This window comes from Harpia harpyja, chromosome 15 (assembly GCF_026419915.1).
Source record: "Harpia harpyja isolate bHarHar1 chromosome 15, bHarHar1 primary haplotype, whole genome shotgun sequence".
Lineage (NCBI taxonomy): Eukaryota > Metazoa > Chordata > Aves > Accipitriformes > Accipitridae > Harpia > Harpia harpyja.
Window position 1 is genome coordinate 11,087,921 of NC_068954.1, and position 18,624 is coordinate 11,106,544.

Sequence of the window (18,624 nt, forward strand, 5' to 3'; positions counted from 1 at the left end):
CGTATTTCCCATATAACTCTGTCTGTTCATTGCATGTGTTTCCCATGTGATTTTCCCTTCCAACAGACTCTTCTTTCTTACTGGGAACACATTTGTCTGAAGTGATTTTGTCAGGGAAAACTTTGTATTAACACATCTCAATAGTAGCTATTAATAATAAGGTGATTAACTTCTACAATATTGATCACAAACCAAGATCCTGCTCTTTTTTCCCTCTCCTTTGCAGGTATGGTGTGTAGTGTCGCGAGCTGGCATGGCCCAAAGAAGTGCCTTCATGTTTTTCTGCCACGCGTGAAGAGCCTGTTTGCTTTGCTAACAAACATATTATGTTTTTGTGGCTTCCCATTGTCACCTTAGCGGAAACTGCCATTGTGTTATCGTTTCTCTAGCTGTTAGGACTGAATGAGTAATTTTCTTTGAAGCTGGTGCCTTCCTGTCTCTCTGGTGGAGTCCTGCTCTGCCTAAACCCCGTCCTTTCTCCTCTGACAAATGCAGGCTTGTCCTTTCCCATTCACCTGGTTCCTATTGGTTTAGGAAGTAAGTCTCCCAGGCTGAAGTCCATCATCGGCACAGGACCATGTGGCAAAGCCTGACTGGCCAGCATGTCTGCTTCCATTTATGAAAATCTGATTCAGAACGAATGAAACTCAGTGTGCTGCTTTATTTCCCAACGCGTTTGTCACGCCAGTTGCTCATTGTCTGCTGATGGAGCAATACAAGCTGTTGGCCGGCCACAGCAGCGCTCTGGTTTGCTTACCCACTGGCTGAGCCTGTGCTTCTGTGTGCAGGAGGGAAGAACCCATCTTCAGAGAGCAAGCAGTGGACTGCAAGTGGTATTGCAAATATCCGACTCATAGCATGTAGTGTAGGAAGCGAAGACCAGATCTTCCAGAGGATGCTGAGAGAGATGAAGACTTCCTGCTCAGTTTTCACCTTGTTGAAGGTCTACTGAGAAAGCTGAAGAGTGCAGTGATATCTTGTTCAGTAGTAACACAGCGTGTTTCAGGGAGGTTATTTAGTGCCCCAGTTAGAAAGTCCTTTTCTTCTTTCCTCCCTCCTGCCTTTTTTTTTTTTTTTTTAATTTAGTACATGCTGGTGTTGCTTTTGCTGTACCAGTGTAGCCTTTTGGCCTAAGTCCACCACATTTATCTTGTGGTGTAACATAAGGTGAAAAAATACTGGGTTTTGCACTGGGAATGAGTACTAGGAAACAATTTAATTGAAGTATTTCTTAAATCTGGAAATGGTTTTGCATTCACAGACCCCCTGCCAGAATGGGGTAGTTTTTGCTTCCTTTCATTTCCAGTGTCCAACCCACATAATTCGAGTTTTCTGAAAGTGTTAGCTGAAAACAATTTTCTGAATCTTTATTCATGTTCTTAAATGAATTCCCTGATTTCCAATGTGTGAAGCATATAATAGCTCCCCTTGGGTTTCATACGCTGAGTTTATTTTGTCCTAGTATCCCTCTACTGGGGAAACCTTTGCATGCCTTCTTAAGGAAGGCAATTTTAAGCACCTTCCCCAAGTGGGATGAAGGGCAGTTAGTGAACCTGAAGCTAATGTTCACAAAACTTTTAATTAATCCTGTAACCAGTTGGTGGCACTGAGATTTGAAAGCAGTCTTCCTTATCTGATAGACGCTTACAAAGGTGTTTAGTTTTGTAAAAATGATTTTCTTACGAAACTATCGAAATGCATAAAGGTAAGTGTCTAGGGGTACAGTTTTATGGCTTTGAATACATGGTGTATATATTAATGATTAAACCCAGTGTTTTTTAACATATGAAGACCTATCACTTACTTTGCCTTCTTTCTTTGTGACTTTATGTAGAATAATATTAACAGCGTAAAATAAATTAAATGCTAGCTCAAGAGAATAAAGGTTTCAGAGCAATCATCAGAAATATAACCTTAGGTTACATAAGAAGGAAAAAAAGGCAGGGGGTGGGGGGGAAATCCTGTTCCACTGGGTCACCAACCAAATGGCCATGAACTAAAAATAATCTTTCTATTGTTCCACAGAATGTGAGTAGAAATTAATATGCTAAGTCTGATTCCACTAAAAGTCCTGATTCTGTTTCTCAGCATATATTTAATGTATTTGGAATTGCACTGATGACTTTATACAGTCACTTAATGCGGTGGATTTAGACGTGTTCTCCCTGTACAAAACTACATTTGTCATTAAGAAAAAAATTACCCTGACAAAATTAATTTCTCTTTAATGAGTCCATTAGATTAAGTGCAATAAAATCATGAAAATTCCTTTTGCCTTTTCAGAATGGCCAAACGGCATGATAAAGAGGCATGACTAATCCTGTATCCTAAGGGCTTCGAAAGGGAAGAATAGGGTAGGGTGGGGTTCCTGAGCCATACAGCCGGCTTACTGCCTGAAAAGGGGCTGGATAAAGGCAGGATTTAATACAAAAGGTCAGGCTAGAATAATACCTTTCCACTGAAAAGAAGCTGAACTCGGTAAAAATACTTGGTGATGAAAGGAAGGGAGTTGCTTCTATTCCTGAAGGATGGTGGAGAAGCAACAAATATTTCAGGTTTGAAAGAAGAGCATCACCGGAGTGGTGGGCTATTTGGTGTTCATCAGTCAGTGCGCAGGTTTGGTCTTTTTCTTGCACTCAGCTGCTCATTAGGAAGGACGCAACAAGGTTCAGGAGCCCCAGGCGGGTACTTAGGGCTGAATAGCCGGTCAGTCATCATGAAGACCCCTGGGATATAGTAAATGACTGTCAACAGTATATTTTTAACCTCTTAGTCAGTGATGGAGAGAGAGAGGGATGTTTGACTAGCACATGAAATATCATTTAAGTAGGAAATGTTGTGCTTGTCTGGTAAAAGCAGTCAGATTGGCAAAGCACTAAGACAAAGTGCTGCAGTTTTTCCAGCTTCTTGCTTGCTGTCATTTATACTGAGAGAAGGTCCAGGAACGTGATCCTGCCCCAGCTGAGACAAGTCTGTCAGAGCCAATATAGTTTGCACCTTCCCTAATTCTCTGTTGCACTCAACATTTTCCCTCTGGAGTTCTCCCTGCCTCTGTGAGGGCTCTGTACGGCCTGGGGCTGTGCTCACTTATGGCAGCCTGGGGGAGGAAGACAGTTGCATGTCCTTAATCTTGACAGCTCCTCCTGTCTGTTTGTCGTCACTCATGCTTGCAGAAGCATCTTAATGTAAAGAGAGGCTAACAGGAGGTGGGATGTCTCTTATCCTCTGTGTGTGTCTGAAAGAAGGCAAAAAAGCATCCTCCTCCCTGCCTCCTAAGTTGGTGCTGCTGTTTCGGTTCCCGATGGTGGAAGTCTTGCTGAAAGTGCCGGAATTTGGGAGGTCCATTTGCACGGCCTTTAGAAAATGGGGTGAAGATTTTGTTACACGAGCTGGGAAATCACCAGGGTTTGTTGAGATTGGAAAGGAATATTGCGCTTACATGTTATGTGGCTTCCCCCAATCATCCCTTCTTGTATTCATCCCATAAAATTCAGTTTTCCTGAAGTCCTGTGTCATACAGTGGGAAGTCATGCCCCTGCCCCCCCAACATTTTATATTGCAAAGGAATTGTTGTTCACTAAGACATGATCTATTTGTATTTTCACACATTTAATTGGACAGAAGCATATGCTGAGAAAGAAGGAATAGTGTAAGCACAAGATCTGCCATATCTAAAAGTGGTTTGAATTTTCACCAAAATTCCCCTGGGTTTTGTATTTTATGTCTCCCATCCTATGTGAGAGGCTGCCTCCCTCCGTGCTGCAGGCAGAGTGGGATTTTCTCCCCAGAATCGGTGTTGTCTGTGGGTTCAGAGTGGTATGTTGCAAAGTGCACAATTTGGGGGCTTCCCCTCCTAATAACTGCGGTGTGTCAGTTGAACACCAGCCTGCTAGGTCCAGGGTGCACACCCTTGTTCACCACAAGCTGGTAACTGGTCCAGGTTTCCAAGCAAGCACCTGCAGGGACGAAGCATTTGCCAGCTTGCAGGTGCCTGTCATGCTGTCTTTAACATGCACTTCAAATCAGACCTTTCTGAGACTTGTGAAAAATAGCTCTAAAATCTCCAAAATACCAAAGAAGTAAGCATTAACAGGCTGAAGGACTGCAGCCCCGCTGGCTTTGCTGCAAACAGGCACGGGCAATCACCCACAGGGTTTTATTTGCTGGCAACTAATCATTGCAAACATCAGCAGAGATTATTTTTTTGGTGTCTGAGAAATAACTCTGGTTCATCTCTCGGAAGAAGCTGCTTCAACTCCTGACGATGTTTTGGAGTGCCTTTGGGATAACACACACACAGACTTGTTGCTCTGTGGAAAAGAGTTGCCTCGTGTCCCCGTGTGTCCGTGTGAGAGCTGTAATCTCGCCCGACGCAAGGTGGCTCTGAGCCTTTTTGCTTCTCACATCTGGGCTGGTGTCCCCATCGCCTAAAGGGATGTGGCCACCCAGTGAGCATTTTTTAAAAAAAAACCAACCAGGTTTTAGCTTTCCTGATATACCGTACAGTGCTTCACAGAGCGTGCTGTTTTCTGTCTCTCCGTTAATTGCACGTGTTATTCTTCAGCCCTGTGACAGCATCTGTGAGAGCGCAGAGCGGGTACCGCTCCTCTGCAGCTCAATCAGAGCAGGTTTCGTCTTGTAGCGTGCGTGTGGTTAACCTCTGCCGCAGTGTCTGGGGGACAGAGATGACTTGTGAGGGCGGGGAGGAGCAGTAGATGGTGGAAAGCATCAGCAGTCTTCCCTTCCCCAAGAGGACTGCAGGCACCTGCAGCTCCTTCAGCAGCAGCTTGGGAGAGGGTGCCCGCTGTGTGTCAGGGCGAAACAGAGGCAGGCTCCTGTAGGAGGGGGGTCTGCCTTCTCTTGGATGCTGCTGCCTCTGTGTAGCACGCAGTGGCCCTTGCTGGCACGGCCCTTGCTGTCTCAGCTGCAGATTTACACCCTCCCACCCCTGTAGCTGGAGGTTGGCCATTGCCAGTGAATTCTGAGACAGCCGAGTCATTAATCAAACTGTAATTTGAAAAGTCCTTAAACTTTCATGGTTTACTTTACAGGATCTAGGTAGGATGAAAGCTATTCATTTAGTTGGTCAGATACACTTGAGGGGGAACATAAGGTCCACCCCAACCAGTAAACAAGAATTAAAATAAGCCTTCTCCTGTCTATGCTGCTTTTTTAAGACAGGCTTACCCTATTTGAAAAACAACTTTGATCCTAGACAAATCTTAGGATAAACCACAAATATGTCTGCGTTGGAATAAATCTGTGTGGGGTTTCTGGATTTACATTCATAAAGGCTTAGCTAACACTAATTAATTTGGAATAAATTAACTCAGATTGGAACAAGGCCACAAATTCTAGCCCAGATTTGTACTGGAGGTTTTTTAGCTGTGTCTTTCAGCCTATCATATGTATTACAAAAATGTATTAAAATCATTGTATGCATATATATATATTTACACATACACACCCATGAACATACAAATTCTGTAATGCATTTTTTTACTGTCCCTCTTCTAGGTTCCAGTGAATGGCCAGCTTAGAACATCAGCCAACAGCAGAGAGAAAAAGCTCCTCAAGGTACCAGTAAGAGTTTTAGAGTTTATATATTAACTTTCAAGAAACACTTGTTTTAAGAGTGTTCCTTATTTGATAGTCCTTTTTAAAGATAATTTGCTGTTCCCGTTGTTGGAGCACTTAAGAGATGACTTGGGAACATAAGACCGAGTAACTCTGGCACACTCACACTGTGGTGCTTGTCACTGTCACCACAAGTGGGATGGTCTCGTGGTCCAAGCCCAGAAGAGGGAGCTGGGATCTCCTGTATTTCAGTTCCAGCTCTGACACAGGACATTTCCTTGGGTCTGGGCGAGGGTTTTCTCTTGGGCATTGAGCACTTCTACTGGTGTGGAGGAAAGTGTCTGTGCTTTACAGCACACAGCAAGTGAGGAGCAGCCCCCCAGCCTGGGCAGGGAAGCGTGTTCCTGGCAGGGGTATCTGGCCTTGGAAAAGTCAAGAACCGCTATGTTAAAACTAGAACATTCAAAATAGAAGGCTTAAGGTTAGCTTTACTGTTTCATCAAGCCATATGAAAAAGGCCTCAGCCACTGCTATGCCCTTTCAGATGAGTGTAAACTGCAGATACCTTCATTAACAATAGGCTGTTCCATGAGCGTTTTTTTGGTTAAGCATAGGCAGGGTCCTAACTCTTGATTTCAGGGTTGCTGATTGTACAGGGGGTAAATAATTTTAGGTTTTCCTCCTTCATAGGAAGAAAATTAGGAGTTAGGAATGGTGAATGCAAATCCTACTATAGAGCAGGTGCCGGAATTAAAACGTGAGCTTTCTAACCTAGCAGATAAGTCAAATTTTGTAGGCCAAAGCTATAGCATTCATTGGTTTGGAGTTTGCGATAAAGTCTGCTCAGAAAGACTTTTGCACCCACTTAAAGACTCCACCGTATGGTCTCCATTTCAAAACTATCGCCCTGACTCTTTTTTTCTTCATGATGAAATGTAACAAATACCTGTTTTATCTTTCTGCCATCTATCTCCTGTATACTATAGCCTAAGAAGAAGAGGAAAGCCCAGTGCTCAGACAAGGAGGTGCCAAAAGATTTGCTTTCTGTGGAAAAAGACAAACTGCAAGAGGAGGAAGGTAACAAAAGATCTGGTTCTTCTGTTATCTGATTTATATTACCAAATAATAACATGGGATGAAATATTTAAAAAGGGAGGTCTTCTTTACTATTCTAGTGTTCTGCATTATTGGGTAGAATTGCCACTTTGAGAGTTAATTCTATCATCTGCTCCTTACTACGTGTAACTACACGGACAGGGACCATGTGCTTTTCTGCCACACTTCTCAGGTCCTTACCACATTCACAGGGATGGCAAATCTGCAGATGAGGAAGCATTTCTGAAGTGGTCAGAGGTCCACTGGGTAGCGGGTTCCTGTCTTCATGCTCTAACTTCAATCCTGCAGCCTCTGCCATGCTGACGCGCAGCTGAAGCTGCGGTCTTCCCAGGCAGCGTTTTTGTTGTGCCCATGATTGAGGCTGGTAAAGGCGCTGGGGTAGTATACAGCCAATTTCCAGCACACCCGTGGACAGAGCCAAGATCTTTGGTTGCAAGCAAATCTGCAGAGAAATCTGGCAGAGGCTAGCAAGGCTCAGGCAGCTAGAATTTCTTTGGAAAATACATTGCATCCCATGAGCCCCTCTCCGCCTCCCCCCACCAAGGGTCATATTGAAAACAACAAATTCTAAGCTTTTCTGGGCTTAAAAGATTATAATGTGATTAGTGTGGTGGTGAGAGCTAGAGAAGCCCTCGCTGCTGTTGGACCAGAGTCCTCCCTGTGGGCTCTTGTGTCAGGAGCAGAATGCCTGCAAGGCTGCTGGAGGAGAAGGGGAAACAGCAGAGGCTTTCTTCAAACGGGTGTTTCATTGTTTGAACAGATGAGCCAGCTGAACTGTTCACATGTTATTCAGGGATGCTTCCGAGAAAGGAAGTGTTTGTCTTAGTGAACCCAGGGACTTGTGTTTTTCCCTTTATTAAGCATTTTTGCCAGTCCCTCCCCTGACTTCTTGGGTCACGGAGAGCATGGGTGGAAGCAGAACGTGGCCCCATCGGTGTGAATGAATGTGTGTGGAAATCAGCTGCGTGGCAGAGGGTCTCCACATCGCAGAATAAGTCATAGGGTATGCTCAGGGCTAGAGAAAGCCAGTAAACTGAAGCCTTGTTTGATGGTTAAGATTTTCAGGAATTTCTCTCGCTGTCAGACGTACAAGGCGGTTGATGTTCTGTTGTGACATATTCCCTGAGGGAAAGGGGTGTCACATCAGGCTGACACAAAGGACAGAAGACTGTGTGCAGTTACATGGGTCAGGACACACAACACACAGGTTCATGATGGGAATTTCTTATGTAACGTGTTTCTGCAGAGACAGCAAGGGCTGCACGCAGGGAAGATGCTGCACAAGACCAGGGCAGCAGTCGCTGCCCTGATGCCACTTTTAGACCCAGCATCCGAAACTATCATATAGCTATTTACCTTGGTGCTAAGCAATAAAGGCAGTAAAGGAAGTTTCTTGCTAACTTCAACTGAACTGTGGTCTTTGTTGTAGGAGTTTGGCAGACCAAGATCAGCAGCCGAGAAAAGAGACACTTAAGGAAGGAAAGGCTGAAACAAAAAGGTAAATGTGCAGGCTCAGTTTACACACCTGATCTGGCTGGGCTTGTCACCCCTTCTCACTGCCCAGCATCTTTCGGTTTGCTCTATTCATCGTTTGGCAGCAAAATCTTTGCACCTATTTAGGCTGTTTACTTAGGAAAAGACAGCTTTGGGAGCTCTTACTCGGGATCTTGCCTTTACTCCAGGCTTTCATTAAAACACATAGTATTACCCATAGCACTTGGAAAGCAAATGTCTGTTAGATCTGAGATCTGCTAAAGGTTTGGTGTAATGTGGATTAGTTACTTCTGCGTGACTTGATAGATGAAGTTTTCTGACAGTGGGTATATAAAAACTTGTGTAATTTGCGCAGTTCCAAACAGGTTCTTCAATCCAGGCCTTCTCAGAGTAAACAGCTATAAAAGGGTGATAGACTCTTATCCTAATGAGATAAAATGAAACAATGCTTTGTGCTCACTTCACATTTTTCCTCTGGGGATTTCAAAGTGTCTGCCATGCACTTACACCTATATACATATCTACTAATTATGTTATTATAACCGCTGTATGAAAGCAGGTCATGGAATCAAGGCATTCGGAAATGTTTTAATTAGCTGTGATAAAATGATTAATATAATAGAGAAACCTGTAAGCTTAATATATTAGAGTAATTTAGAAGCTAAGATAGAAGTTTGGAGTTGGGAGACAGAGGTGGAAAAATGTGGGTGTTTGTGCACTGTCTGCAATAAGACTGTCTTAAAGTGCTCTCAGATGCTCTACTAAAATTGAAGATCAGGGTAAGTGAACAGCAAATTTTAATTTAAAAATATACAGACATTTTGGGACCACTTTATTATTTGGATTATATAGTTAAATATCAAGAGTTTGGATTATCAAGAGTTAAATATCTTCATGACAGTCTCTAAGGGCTTAAGGTGCTGAGGTCTCTACTTGCTCTCCAGCAAAGTACATGGGTCCACATCTGGCTTTATTCGTGTCAGTTGGCCTGTTGGTATCAGTGGTGCCAGCTCCATGCGCAGAAGGTTAACCATGTGTGGTTTAACACTAAGCCCATGTAGGTGTTAAGTGCTTTGCTGGCCCAGGGCAAGAGAGCTTGGCAGACCAAGTCACAGCTGAAGCACCAGAAGTCCTTGGTGCAATCCTGGAGCCTGGGCTGTGCAGGGGGCTCAGCCAGGTGATCATGGTGGTCCTGTTTAGTGTGGACATTTACAGAGCAGTGAAATGTGCTCTTCCAGGAAGAAGCCCTAACCCTGCTGAGCGCCGATTGCTGTTTCCTAGCAGGGAAGAAGCAGCAGTAGCAGCATTAAGGTGGGGTTGATGCCAGCAGTGGTCCCCTCCCCACCAGAGTCACAAGAAATTGAGTCCTAAAGTGCTTTGGGAGTCCTTTGGAACAATAGATGTTGGAAATACGTGTCATTATTTATAATATCCCTATGCCTGGCGCTGATGTCTCTAGCATCCTTGAACTACCAACATCCAAGAGGTTTGCTTTTTTTTCCCTGGAGGTCCTGCTGTCCTCTTTCTCTCCCTTTACTGCTCCGGGTCCCCAGCTGGACTCTGGAGGCACTGAGCCGCCCTTGCAGTCAGGGAGGGATGCCCAAGGCCTCTGCGGTGTGGCATCATCTCCTGTGGGACTCATTGCTGGACTGTGTGGTGCCTTCCTTCTCACATGGCCTTCATGTTTGCTGCTTCAGTGTCCCATCCCAGGGGCACTGCTTTACTGTCATTGTATCTGTAAATAATTTCAGTTGGAGTATAGCCATTACGTCTGATGGGTTTAGATCAGGCTTTGCTGTGTTGTTTCCCCTGTACAAGCTCTTCATTGTAATTAAAAATAATGATGACCCCTGTGATATTGTTTATTCCCGAGAAGACCCCAGCAGAGCATCCCTGGGTAGCTCGGCAGTTGAGCCAGCCTTTGACTGGGCTGAGAAGGGAGCGGTGTGGCCACTCACAGAGGACACCAGTGGCAGTGGAAAAGGTGCTTTCGTTGCCAAGGCAGAGTGTGGGGCTGTGCTGAAGGCCTCAGGAGCCATACGGGAAGAACTGACACCCTCCCAGTCAGAAGAGGATGTTTTCTCCAATGTAGGTGAGTGTCGACGTTCAAGTGTTGCAGAGGGAAAGCTTCATGAATTACTGCGTCCGGCAGAGTACAGCCCCACCGACATTAGTCCTTCACACACACGGTGTTGTCCAACCCCTTTGAACTCTGCTAGCTGTCATTTATTTTCCAGCAATGTGAAAAGAGGGATCTTTATGGCAGGAATTTCTTCTGTGTTGCAGACTGCCGGTTGGGTGCAAGTTGTTTTCTACCCGCAGGTATTTAGTGTTTGGTTCCTTTGCAACCAAAGCCTTTCCTTCCAAGGATGCTCACACATGGTCAGAGTTAGGCTTCAGCGTATATCTGTGTGTTTCAAAGCAGTATGAGGCAGGGTATTCCTAAATCAGTTTGGGTATTTGATAGTTGGAAGTAGTCTGTTCATGTCAGTGCTGTGCTGTACCTACACAGTTTGCCCAGCTTTCCAGCTGATTCACCCTTTCTTTGTGTCCAAATAAGGTCATTTAGAGCTACTTTGGGTCTCAGTTGTGCTGTTGGGACATTCTCTGTGTAACATAAGCTGGAGGTGGGAAACTTGTGTCTTTAAAACCTCAGACACCTTTAAAGCACTGAAGGGATGGACTGCCAGGCCATTAGGCTAAAGATTAGGAGATGCTGATATCAGCTCTCTCACTGGTATTTGATGACTTTTCGTTTCCATCATGGTTTAATTTTTATGGCAAAATTATGTCTCCCATTGTATTTCTACTGTGGGTGATACTGTAGATTCTAGAGAAATACCAATAATTAATAACTATGTGGTAAATGGACTTTATGTCTTTCTTTATATCTCTCCTCCTGACTTCTTGCGGGGGTGGGAGAGTTACGAGTTAAAAGTTAAAGTGGTTAATACTGTTTTTTGGTTAATTTTCAAAGGATTTGATTTTCATTACAATCTCTCTGATTAATTGAGCTTGATGGCTGGATTGATTGATATATAAGGCCATATGATGACTCACCTTCAGTAGCAGTAATCCAGTACTCTGATGATTCAGAAAATGGTCTTAGGTTGCCCTTACATGAGTTGCTTTCTCTGCTAGAGTCGTTTTTTTTCAAAGTATAGGGTTGATGGGGGGGAGGATGCTAGTACCATTTTTTACTTAATGCTTTCAAAAGGCCAAATTCCAAGCTGATACATGATCACAACTTCTGCCAGTTGTACATAAAGGGGACATCAGTTCAGATAAGTGAGGAATTTGATTAAGCCCAGAGAATTGCCATGCTGGTGTGACGTGCACTTTGAAGGGCTGAGAAGGTGTACAAGGTGACTAGGCTGGACTCTCGCTGTCCATACAAAATAATTTCTCCTTGCTTGATCCTTCTCCAGCAACAGCAGTGGCTGCGGGCTTGGGATGGAGAGAACATGGAAGGGCTGTAATGAGATTGGGAGCGTCAGGTAGAAATTGCAGTCGCCAGCTGTGAATGTGAGATCACATTTTGGGTTACTGTTTGTTTGCGTTTTAAACGCAGGAACATGGGATATTGCAGAAGTAAAATCCTGTCCTGTGACCTTTGGGACGTTATCATCAGAGCTGTCCAGGGAGTTAGGTGAGTGGCCTCTCTTTGGACTTCTATCTGAATTCTTCTATCGCTTTCTTAGATGCTTGGCTTAAAAGTACTCTCATTGCTTACATATGGGTCTTTTCCCTTGGAGCCACATTTCATTAGTCCCTCTCCCTTGTAGAGCTTGCTTGCATCTGCAATCCAGTGCATGAGCGTTTTAAGGAGTGACATGAGAATGTTCTATTGAGTGCTTTCCAAACTTGTGTCTCATCGTGGAATAAATAAAAAAAAAAATTACCTCCCCAGCAAATTCTTTCTCTGTTAGGTTTACTCGCACAGAAGGTTTCTGTTGTGTTCTGATGACCAACAAATTCAGAGAATTTCAGACTGAGGGAGGGAGCAAATGCCCAGGTTGGAGAGGCCCTGTTAGAGGCTGCCTAGCCAGCAGCTTCCTCTCCAGCACAGCAAGGGATTTCCAGCTTGAGCCTCTCTGTGCAAGGCCTTGAGAAGGATGGAGCATCTTCTGGTTTTGCATTAATCTTGAGCCTCGTTTCTGGCTTCCACTTTGCCTCTCTGCAACTGTCTGTCCTTCTCACTGCCTGGCTCTGAGCAGTGAATTTTTTAGAGATGCTAAAGGCAGGCATAGATACATATAGATAGACATCCGTGCACAAAACAGCATGTGCCAGAACACTGAAATTAGCTTCTAAAGCCAGACATGGTAGTCAATATAATACATGCCATATTTTATCATCTATTTTCCAACACTGCATCAGTGGATTCAAGCAGTTCCTAATGTACAATTACTCAACAGGGAGAAATATTTGTTAACATCTGCATTTATGCAGTAAAAAATCAAGCCGATATGGAGCAAAACTGCATAAACAAAGGAGTTCTTTTGGTGAAAGGAAGAAAGGAAAAATCAGAGATGGGAAAAAACCCCTGTTGTATGAAAGAAATTAAGAAAACACTAGTCTGTTATGTACAGACCTTAGAAAGGGGCTAAAGGGATTCATTCAGGGAGGCATGTGAATCCTACCGTTTGCTTTAGTTGTTGAAAATAATCATAAAAAAAACTTTAACTCTTCTTTTTCCTCCAGAAGCTCTCTCTCACATGTCCTCTTTCTTAGACTAATTCATTTGGTAATTATGGATTTCTGTTAGAATGAGCAGAAGCCTTCTCACTGAAGGCAGTGGGAGTTGGAGCTGGATACACTGGATGCAGCTTTTGTTCTGCAGGAACTATAGCTCCCTTCTTACGTCCCCAGCAGAGATGTGTCAAAAGTTTACATCTCTGAATATTGTTAGTGTAGCCACTCCTGAGTGGGTTGTTTCTCACGACTTATGCATGTAGTGTCCTCGTCCAGCCTTCGTTAATAAATCCACCGTGATGAGCAGCATAGATTAATGCGTGGCTTAAATTACATAACATCCAGGCATCGTGACGCAGTGAGCAGATAAAGGCATGCTTAATTGGTTTTAATAATGTGAATATACCTATGTGATTATCTTTTAGGTTGGGGGTTTTTGGTCGTTTTCATTTTTAAAAAAGACGCTTTCCTGTATGCAGATAATGTGAAGAGTAAATCATCTGAGGACAGTCCTTCCAGATGCTGTTGGCACACCAGCTCGACTTTCCTCCCCGCAGACGATGCATGGCAGGGACAGGGTACGTCTCTTTGCTCTTTTTCTATTGAAAGACAAGTAAGTGTACCAATGCTGATACCCTTTCAGTCTGTTTCCTAAGCCTCAAAAGTCAGGGTCCACTTCCCAAGTGGCTCATTCGCACAGGACTGGTACAGTAAGGGAGAAATTCAGTTTGGGTCTGGTTTTGTGCCAGTGCCCAGAGCTACTGTGAGCTCGGTCAGAGCAGCAGGTGCCCGGCGTGGGACCCTTGAGAAGGGCGAGAACGTGCATTTTATTTATGTATTTACTTAGAAGGTAAGAAAAAAGGGTTGCAGTAGGTACAGTCTTGTTCGGTGCATACGTGCTGCTGTGCAAAGTGTAATTAGAGTTTCTGGGTAGCAAGACCAGCTGTAGGGAGGCTCTCTGAAGCCTCTCGTAGCCCCGTGTCCTCGCTCCAGCAGTTGCACGTAGCTGTTGCTGGCAGATAAGCACAGGAACAAGGCAAGCGCAGGGCGATCCTCCCCTCGTGTCCCTCCCCACACCCAGCAGAGAGTGGGTCAGGGACTTCCTGAGCCCGAGGCAACAGCACGGGCTCTGTGCTTCAAAAAACCCCCACATGTTAGCAATCATCTCAGATTACTAAATTTGTGAAACGAATTCAAAGTTGGGTTTGGTTTTCATAACTGAAGCATTGTGTTTCCCTCCCTCCCATCGTTGGGTGGGGAAGGTGGGGCTGAGTGGCCTCTTTCCAGGCAGCCCCCAGCCCGGGCTCGGTGGGGTGGCGGGGGAAGAGCCGCGGGGAGGACTGGGCGCTGCTAGAGCACGGGGTACCTCTGCCAAAACTTAAAATTTCCTCTGTAATACCCAGAACCCAGATGCAGAATCCAACTCCAGTGGACTGTAGCAATCGGGGATTTCAGTCTTTTTATGACTGGTAATGGTTTTTTTTACTTTTAAAGTCTGCTTGAAAGGCCAGCGTGGGTCCTGAGTGGCTGGAATAATTTGGCATGAACAGTGTGGCCTTTTCTCTTGACCTTTATGGTCAGGATCGAGTGAAGTATCTATTTATACCCCCGTTGTTGGGAGGCCTTACCCTGCTCTTGCAGGAATGATGGCTGAAAAGCCAAGCAGACCCCTTCTTGCTCTAGCTGTTCTGATTGCCTTAACTACAGGAGAGCCCAGAGAGGTTGAATGCATTGAGGAGAAAAGACTGCGGTTGTCTTGCTTCTCTGCCCAGCGGTAACTGAGACTTTGCAGCAGACGCATCAGTTTGGCCATCAGAGGATTTTATAAATAGCATGGTTTGCTTTAAAGAAAAAAAAAAAACAACCCAAAAAACCAAAAAAAACCCAACCCCAAGCACCCCCTTCCCTTAGTGCTGTTTGTTTACCCCCACGTTGCTGCTGGTGAGCACCCGGCCATTTGCAACTTGTGAGCCCAGGCTCGCCGGTGCAGGAAGGAGGGAGCAAACGTAGGTAGCTCTTCAGCAGCGTTTCCTTGCGTTGCATTTAGCACATGTCACCCTTGGCACGCTCTGGATCTGATCTGCAGTTGGAAAGCCAGGCAGAGCTCTGCTTTTTCAGTGCCGTGTCTGTCTGAGAGCAGAACAGATAGGAGCAAATTCAGCAGCTTGTTCTTGCAAACATCAGAGCAGAAGCATTTTGATTGAAAGCAGAAATGGAAGGATTTCTGCCTGCCTTACAGCTTGCTTCTTAGTAGTAGTAGTTTTTTTCCTTTGAATCATGAGCCTTGATATCGATGCAGAAGGGAGTGTCACGAACATGTATTCCCTGAATTTAGGTGAGGTAATGGTTGGCATTAAGGTCTGCGCTGCAGGCAAAATGAGCTCTTTGACAGTTAAACAAGGCCTGTTAGCTCTTGCAGGCCTGTGAACTAAAAAAAAATGCCATTCATAACCTGAATATGAGCTGGGGTCATTTTATCAAATCCAGATCAGTGCATTTAATGAGTCTCTTTGTTTCGTGCTGGGCTGGTACAGAAGAAGGAGCTGGATGCTGGACTCCTGCCTCTGCCCCGGCTCGCGGAGCAGACTTGGCCAGCTCCCCGCTCTGCATCAGGTTATCTTTTGGTGAAGTACCGGTAATAATAACAGCCTAACTCACAAAAGGTTTGAGGCTTAAGTGTTGTTGCAACGGAAAGCATATATACATAGAGGGAGAGAGGGAGTTAGCAGTTAGGGAACTGAGTGGTCGCTGTGATATGGGAGTGTTTAAAAGACTGATAAATCAGGCTGGTTTTGTTGTTTAACAACACACTGCTAGGTTGACATTTATTCATGATACATGTTGCCGATGGTTAATTCTTAATCGTTGTCACATCAGGAGCGCTGCGCCTTGTTCTGGGCTCGCCAGTCCAAGATGGGCATGGGCATACTGGAGCGGGTCCAGCAGAGTCCATCCCTGTGTATGAACACCCGGTGGGGTGGTTGCCTCTGCTCTGCCCAGAGAGTGGGCAAGAGGCAATGGGTATGAAGTACAGGAAATTTCCACATATACATAAAAAAAAGCTTTTCTTTTATGGCGAGGGTGGTCAGGCAGCAGAACAGGTTGCCCAGAGAGGTTGTGGAGTCTCCACCCTTGGAGATGCTCAAAACCTGGATGGCTACATCCCTGAGCAACCTGCTGTAGCTGAGCCTGCTGTGAGCAGCGGGGTGGGACCAGACGATCTCCAGAGGCCCCTTCCAACCTCAGCGATTCTGTAATCCTCGTGCTGTCATCAGTCATTGTCTCTGCATATTCAAACAATTAGTCCTTAGCAATCTAAGCCTTCCTTAGCTAGGGGTATGCAGTGTCTTGGCAGCCACATGGTTAGCACTGATGGCTGCAGTCCCTGCAGTCCCACCAGGAGGCTGAGGTGGCCAGGACTCTTCCGTGAGGGAAGGGGGCCTCAAAGTGGGCAACTTCTTCCATCTTCAGTTTTCCCTGCTCATTAGCGTTTGCATACTTCTCATCCCTGCCAAGAAGAGAAAAGAAAGGGGGGGGTGAATCTTTTCTGCTCCTGGCATAATTCACTTTATTTTTGAGCCTGGGAACTGCTTTGGTTTTGCCAGGCACCTTTCTCGCCTGTTCTGCAGGGTTGTGGAGCTGCTGGGGGACTGAGGTGGGTTGCAAGCAAGAACCTAGCTGGAAAATGGCATTTAATAGCACTGCTTTTGTAAAAATGAACAGCGGGTATTACCAAGATGTTGGTCTAGATGCGCTGGGAGAGATCACCTCCATTAGTGCTAAACCCACCGGGGGAGCAGGAGTACTTGCTGCTGCACGGCACGTTCCTTTTTTTGTGTTCATGGTTTTCTCCTGCTGAAGGAATTACTGGCTGGTTTTAGCCTGTGCGAGAATTTATGACCCAAGGAGAACCAGTTGCTGATTTAAAAATATTAGAGAATATTCAAAGTTTAAAGCCATTCCAGGAGATGTCACTGTTGAAGGGAAATACGCTACACAAAAGGAGAGGTTTTAAACCAGAGCTCTAGGATAAGTACATTTAATCTGATTTTCCCATCAAATCCAGCAAATTGTAAAGAATCTTATATTGCACTGAATTTTACTCTGAGTTTATTTTAAACACCCCTGGGACATAATGCTTTAGGAAAAGTAATTCTGAGATGAGGCAGAGTCACCACTGCCCGGCCAAGCTTCATACCTACCCGCATGACGAGGGCGAAGCGTGAATGTAAGCCCATTGCAGGAAGTTAGCCATTAAAACTATTTTAGTGCTTAAAAACAAGTACATAAACGTACTTTTTGAGAGATCAGAAGTTAAATAAGTGAAAACGACAGTTGTGGTTTCCAGTGTGTCTTCTGTCCGTTTTGCTTGCACACCCACGAGAGCATCCCTCGGCAGAGCTGCTGCCTTGCAGCTCAGGAAGGACTGTCATTCCTGAAGTCTCAGTGCCATTTCACCAGTCCCTGCGTCATGCTGTGTACTTTCCCGGTAGCCAGAATTTACCTCCTCTCTAGCAGCAGCAGCATGGTTTTGCCTTTATTTTTTGCTGCCATGGCACACTCGTGGTATATCAGCGCAGAGGCAGAATGTGCACCGCACAGGCTGAGGAGCTGGGACTTGCTGTGTCCTCACCCTGATGCACCTTGTAGCATAGGTACGGGGTGGGGAGTGCAGGTTGGTATTGCCTGCAACCACGACAGCTGAATCCTCCAGAATTTGTGAGCCAGACCCTCAGGTAACCTAACTGGGGAGAAGCAGCAGAAGCTTTTTGGTGGTGGTATCCCATGCTGCAGCTTACACAAACTGTTCTTCAGACGTCCAACTCATTCATGTATATTGTGCACCTCTCAAATCTAGATGCGTTCATTTGCCTAAAATACTTAGACTGGAATTTTGTTGGGGAATGCTTTCAAAAATACTTGTTCCTATCCCTTTTGAAGAAGGAAAGAAATAGTGTCTATGTACAGGGCATGGATTTTAAACTGAGAAACTTGAGCAATGTTTATAATCGTGTTTATAACATTTGGCAGCAAACTGGACAGAGCAACTTTTTGGAAACAGTTTTCTTTTATCATCCCCAGCATGCTTTTGGTTTTGGCCCTGCTTCAACTAGAAGTTTTTCCATCCAGCTTGGGATTTTTTCGTATTTGTTTTTATTTTAAGAGACGTGATCAGCTAAGAGTTATTATTATATGTTGTGTTTTCAAAGTCTTTCTCCCTGTTAGGATAAGACTTAAGATTGTTACATTCAAACCATTAAAAAATAATCAAGTAGTCCTTTCAATATCTTATGCTGATTTATCTGCTTTTTGCACCTCATTCAGTCTGGGCAAAGGAATTAGACTTGTCTGTTTTGCCTTCTTGCCTGAGGATCATTTGCCAGTGCTTTGTGGAGAGGCAGCTGAGGGCTTGCAGCCATATTTTCAAAGGTACCAGATGCTGGCAGATACAGAAACCCAAAAGATTTTCAAAAGTTTTTTGCCTAGCCCCCATGAATTGATCAGAACTGATGCAGGGTGAGTGTTATCTGTTTCATGCATATTTAGAGTTGCATGTTAGGGAGCTTTGGAAATCTATGCCATGATGGTGCCTTTCTGGCTTACATTCAAGAAAAGAAAATGGAAAAGGAAGATGAAGTCCAGAATGCACTTGGTTCTATTTTTTATAGGAAAGAAAATGCCAGTGAGAGCATTAACAAATGCACAAATCCTTTGCTAATATTACTCTTCCACACAAATAAT

The 18,624-nt window shown here is 44.7% G+C and overlaps 1 protein-coding gene across 5 annotated transcripts in view; it reads left to right on the top strand.

The window, feature by feature from the left end:
- Positions 1–18,624, top strand: part of LOC128151887 (protein LYRIC-like) — a 28,742-nt gene that overhangs the window by 4,673 nt on the left and 5,445 nt on the right. For all 5 annotated transcript variants that reach the window (XM_052809642.1, XM_052809644.1, XM_052809640.1 and 2 more), the window contains exons 2-7: positions 5,518–5,577; positions 6,564–6,654; positions 8,123–8,191; positions 10,064–10,279; positions 11,759–11,836; positions 13,362–13,460. In XM_052809642.1, the coding sequence (XP_052665602.1) occupies positions 5,518–5,577; positions 6,564–6,654; positions 8,123–8,191; positions 10,064–10,279; positions 11,759–11,836; positions 13,362–13,460 (613 nt within the window). The remainder of the gene's footprint in view (positions 1–5,517; positions 5,578–6,563; positions 6,655–8,122; positions 8,192–10,063; positions 10,280–11,758; positions 11,837–13,361; positions 13,461–18,624) is intronic.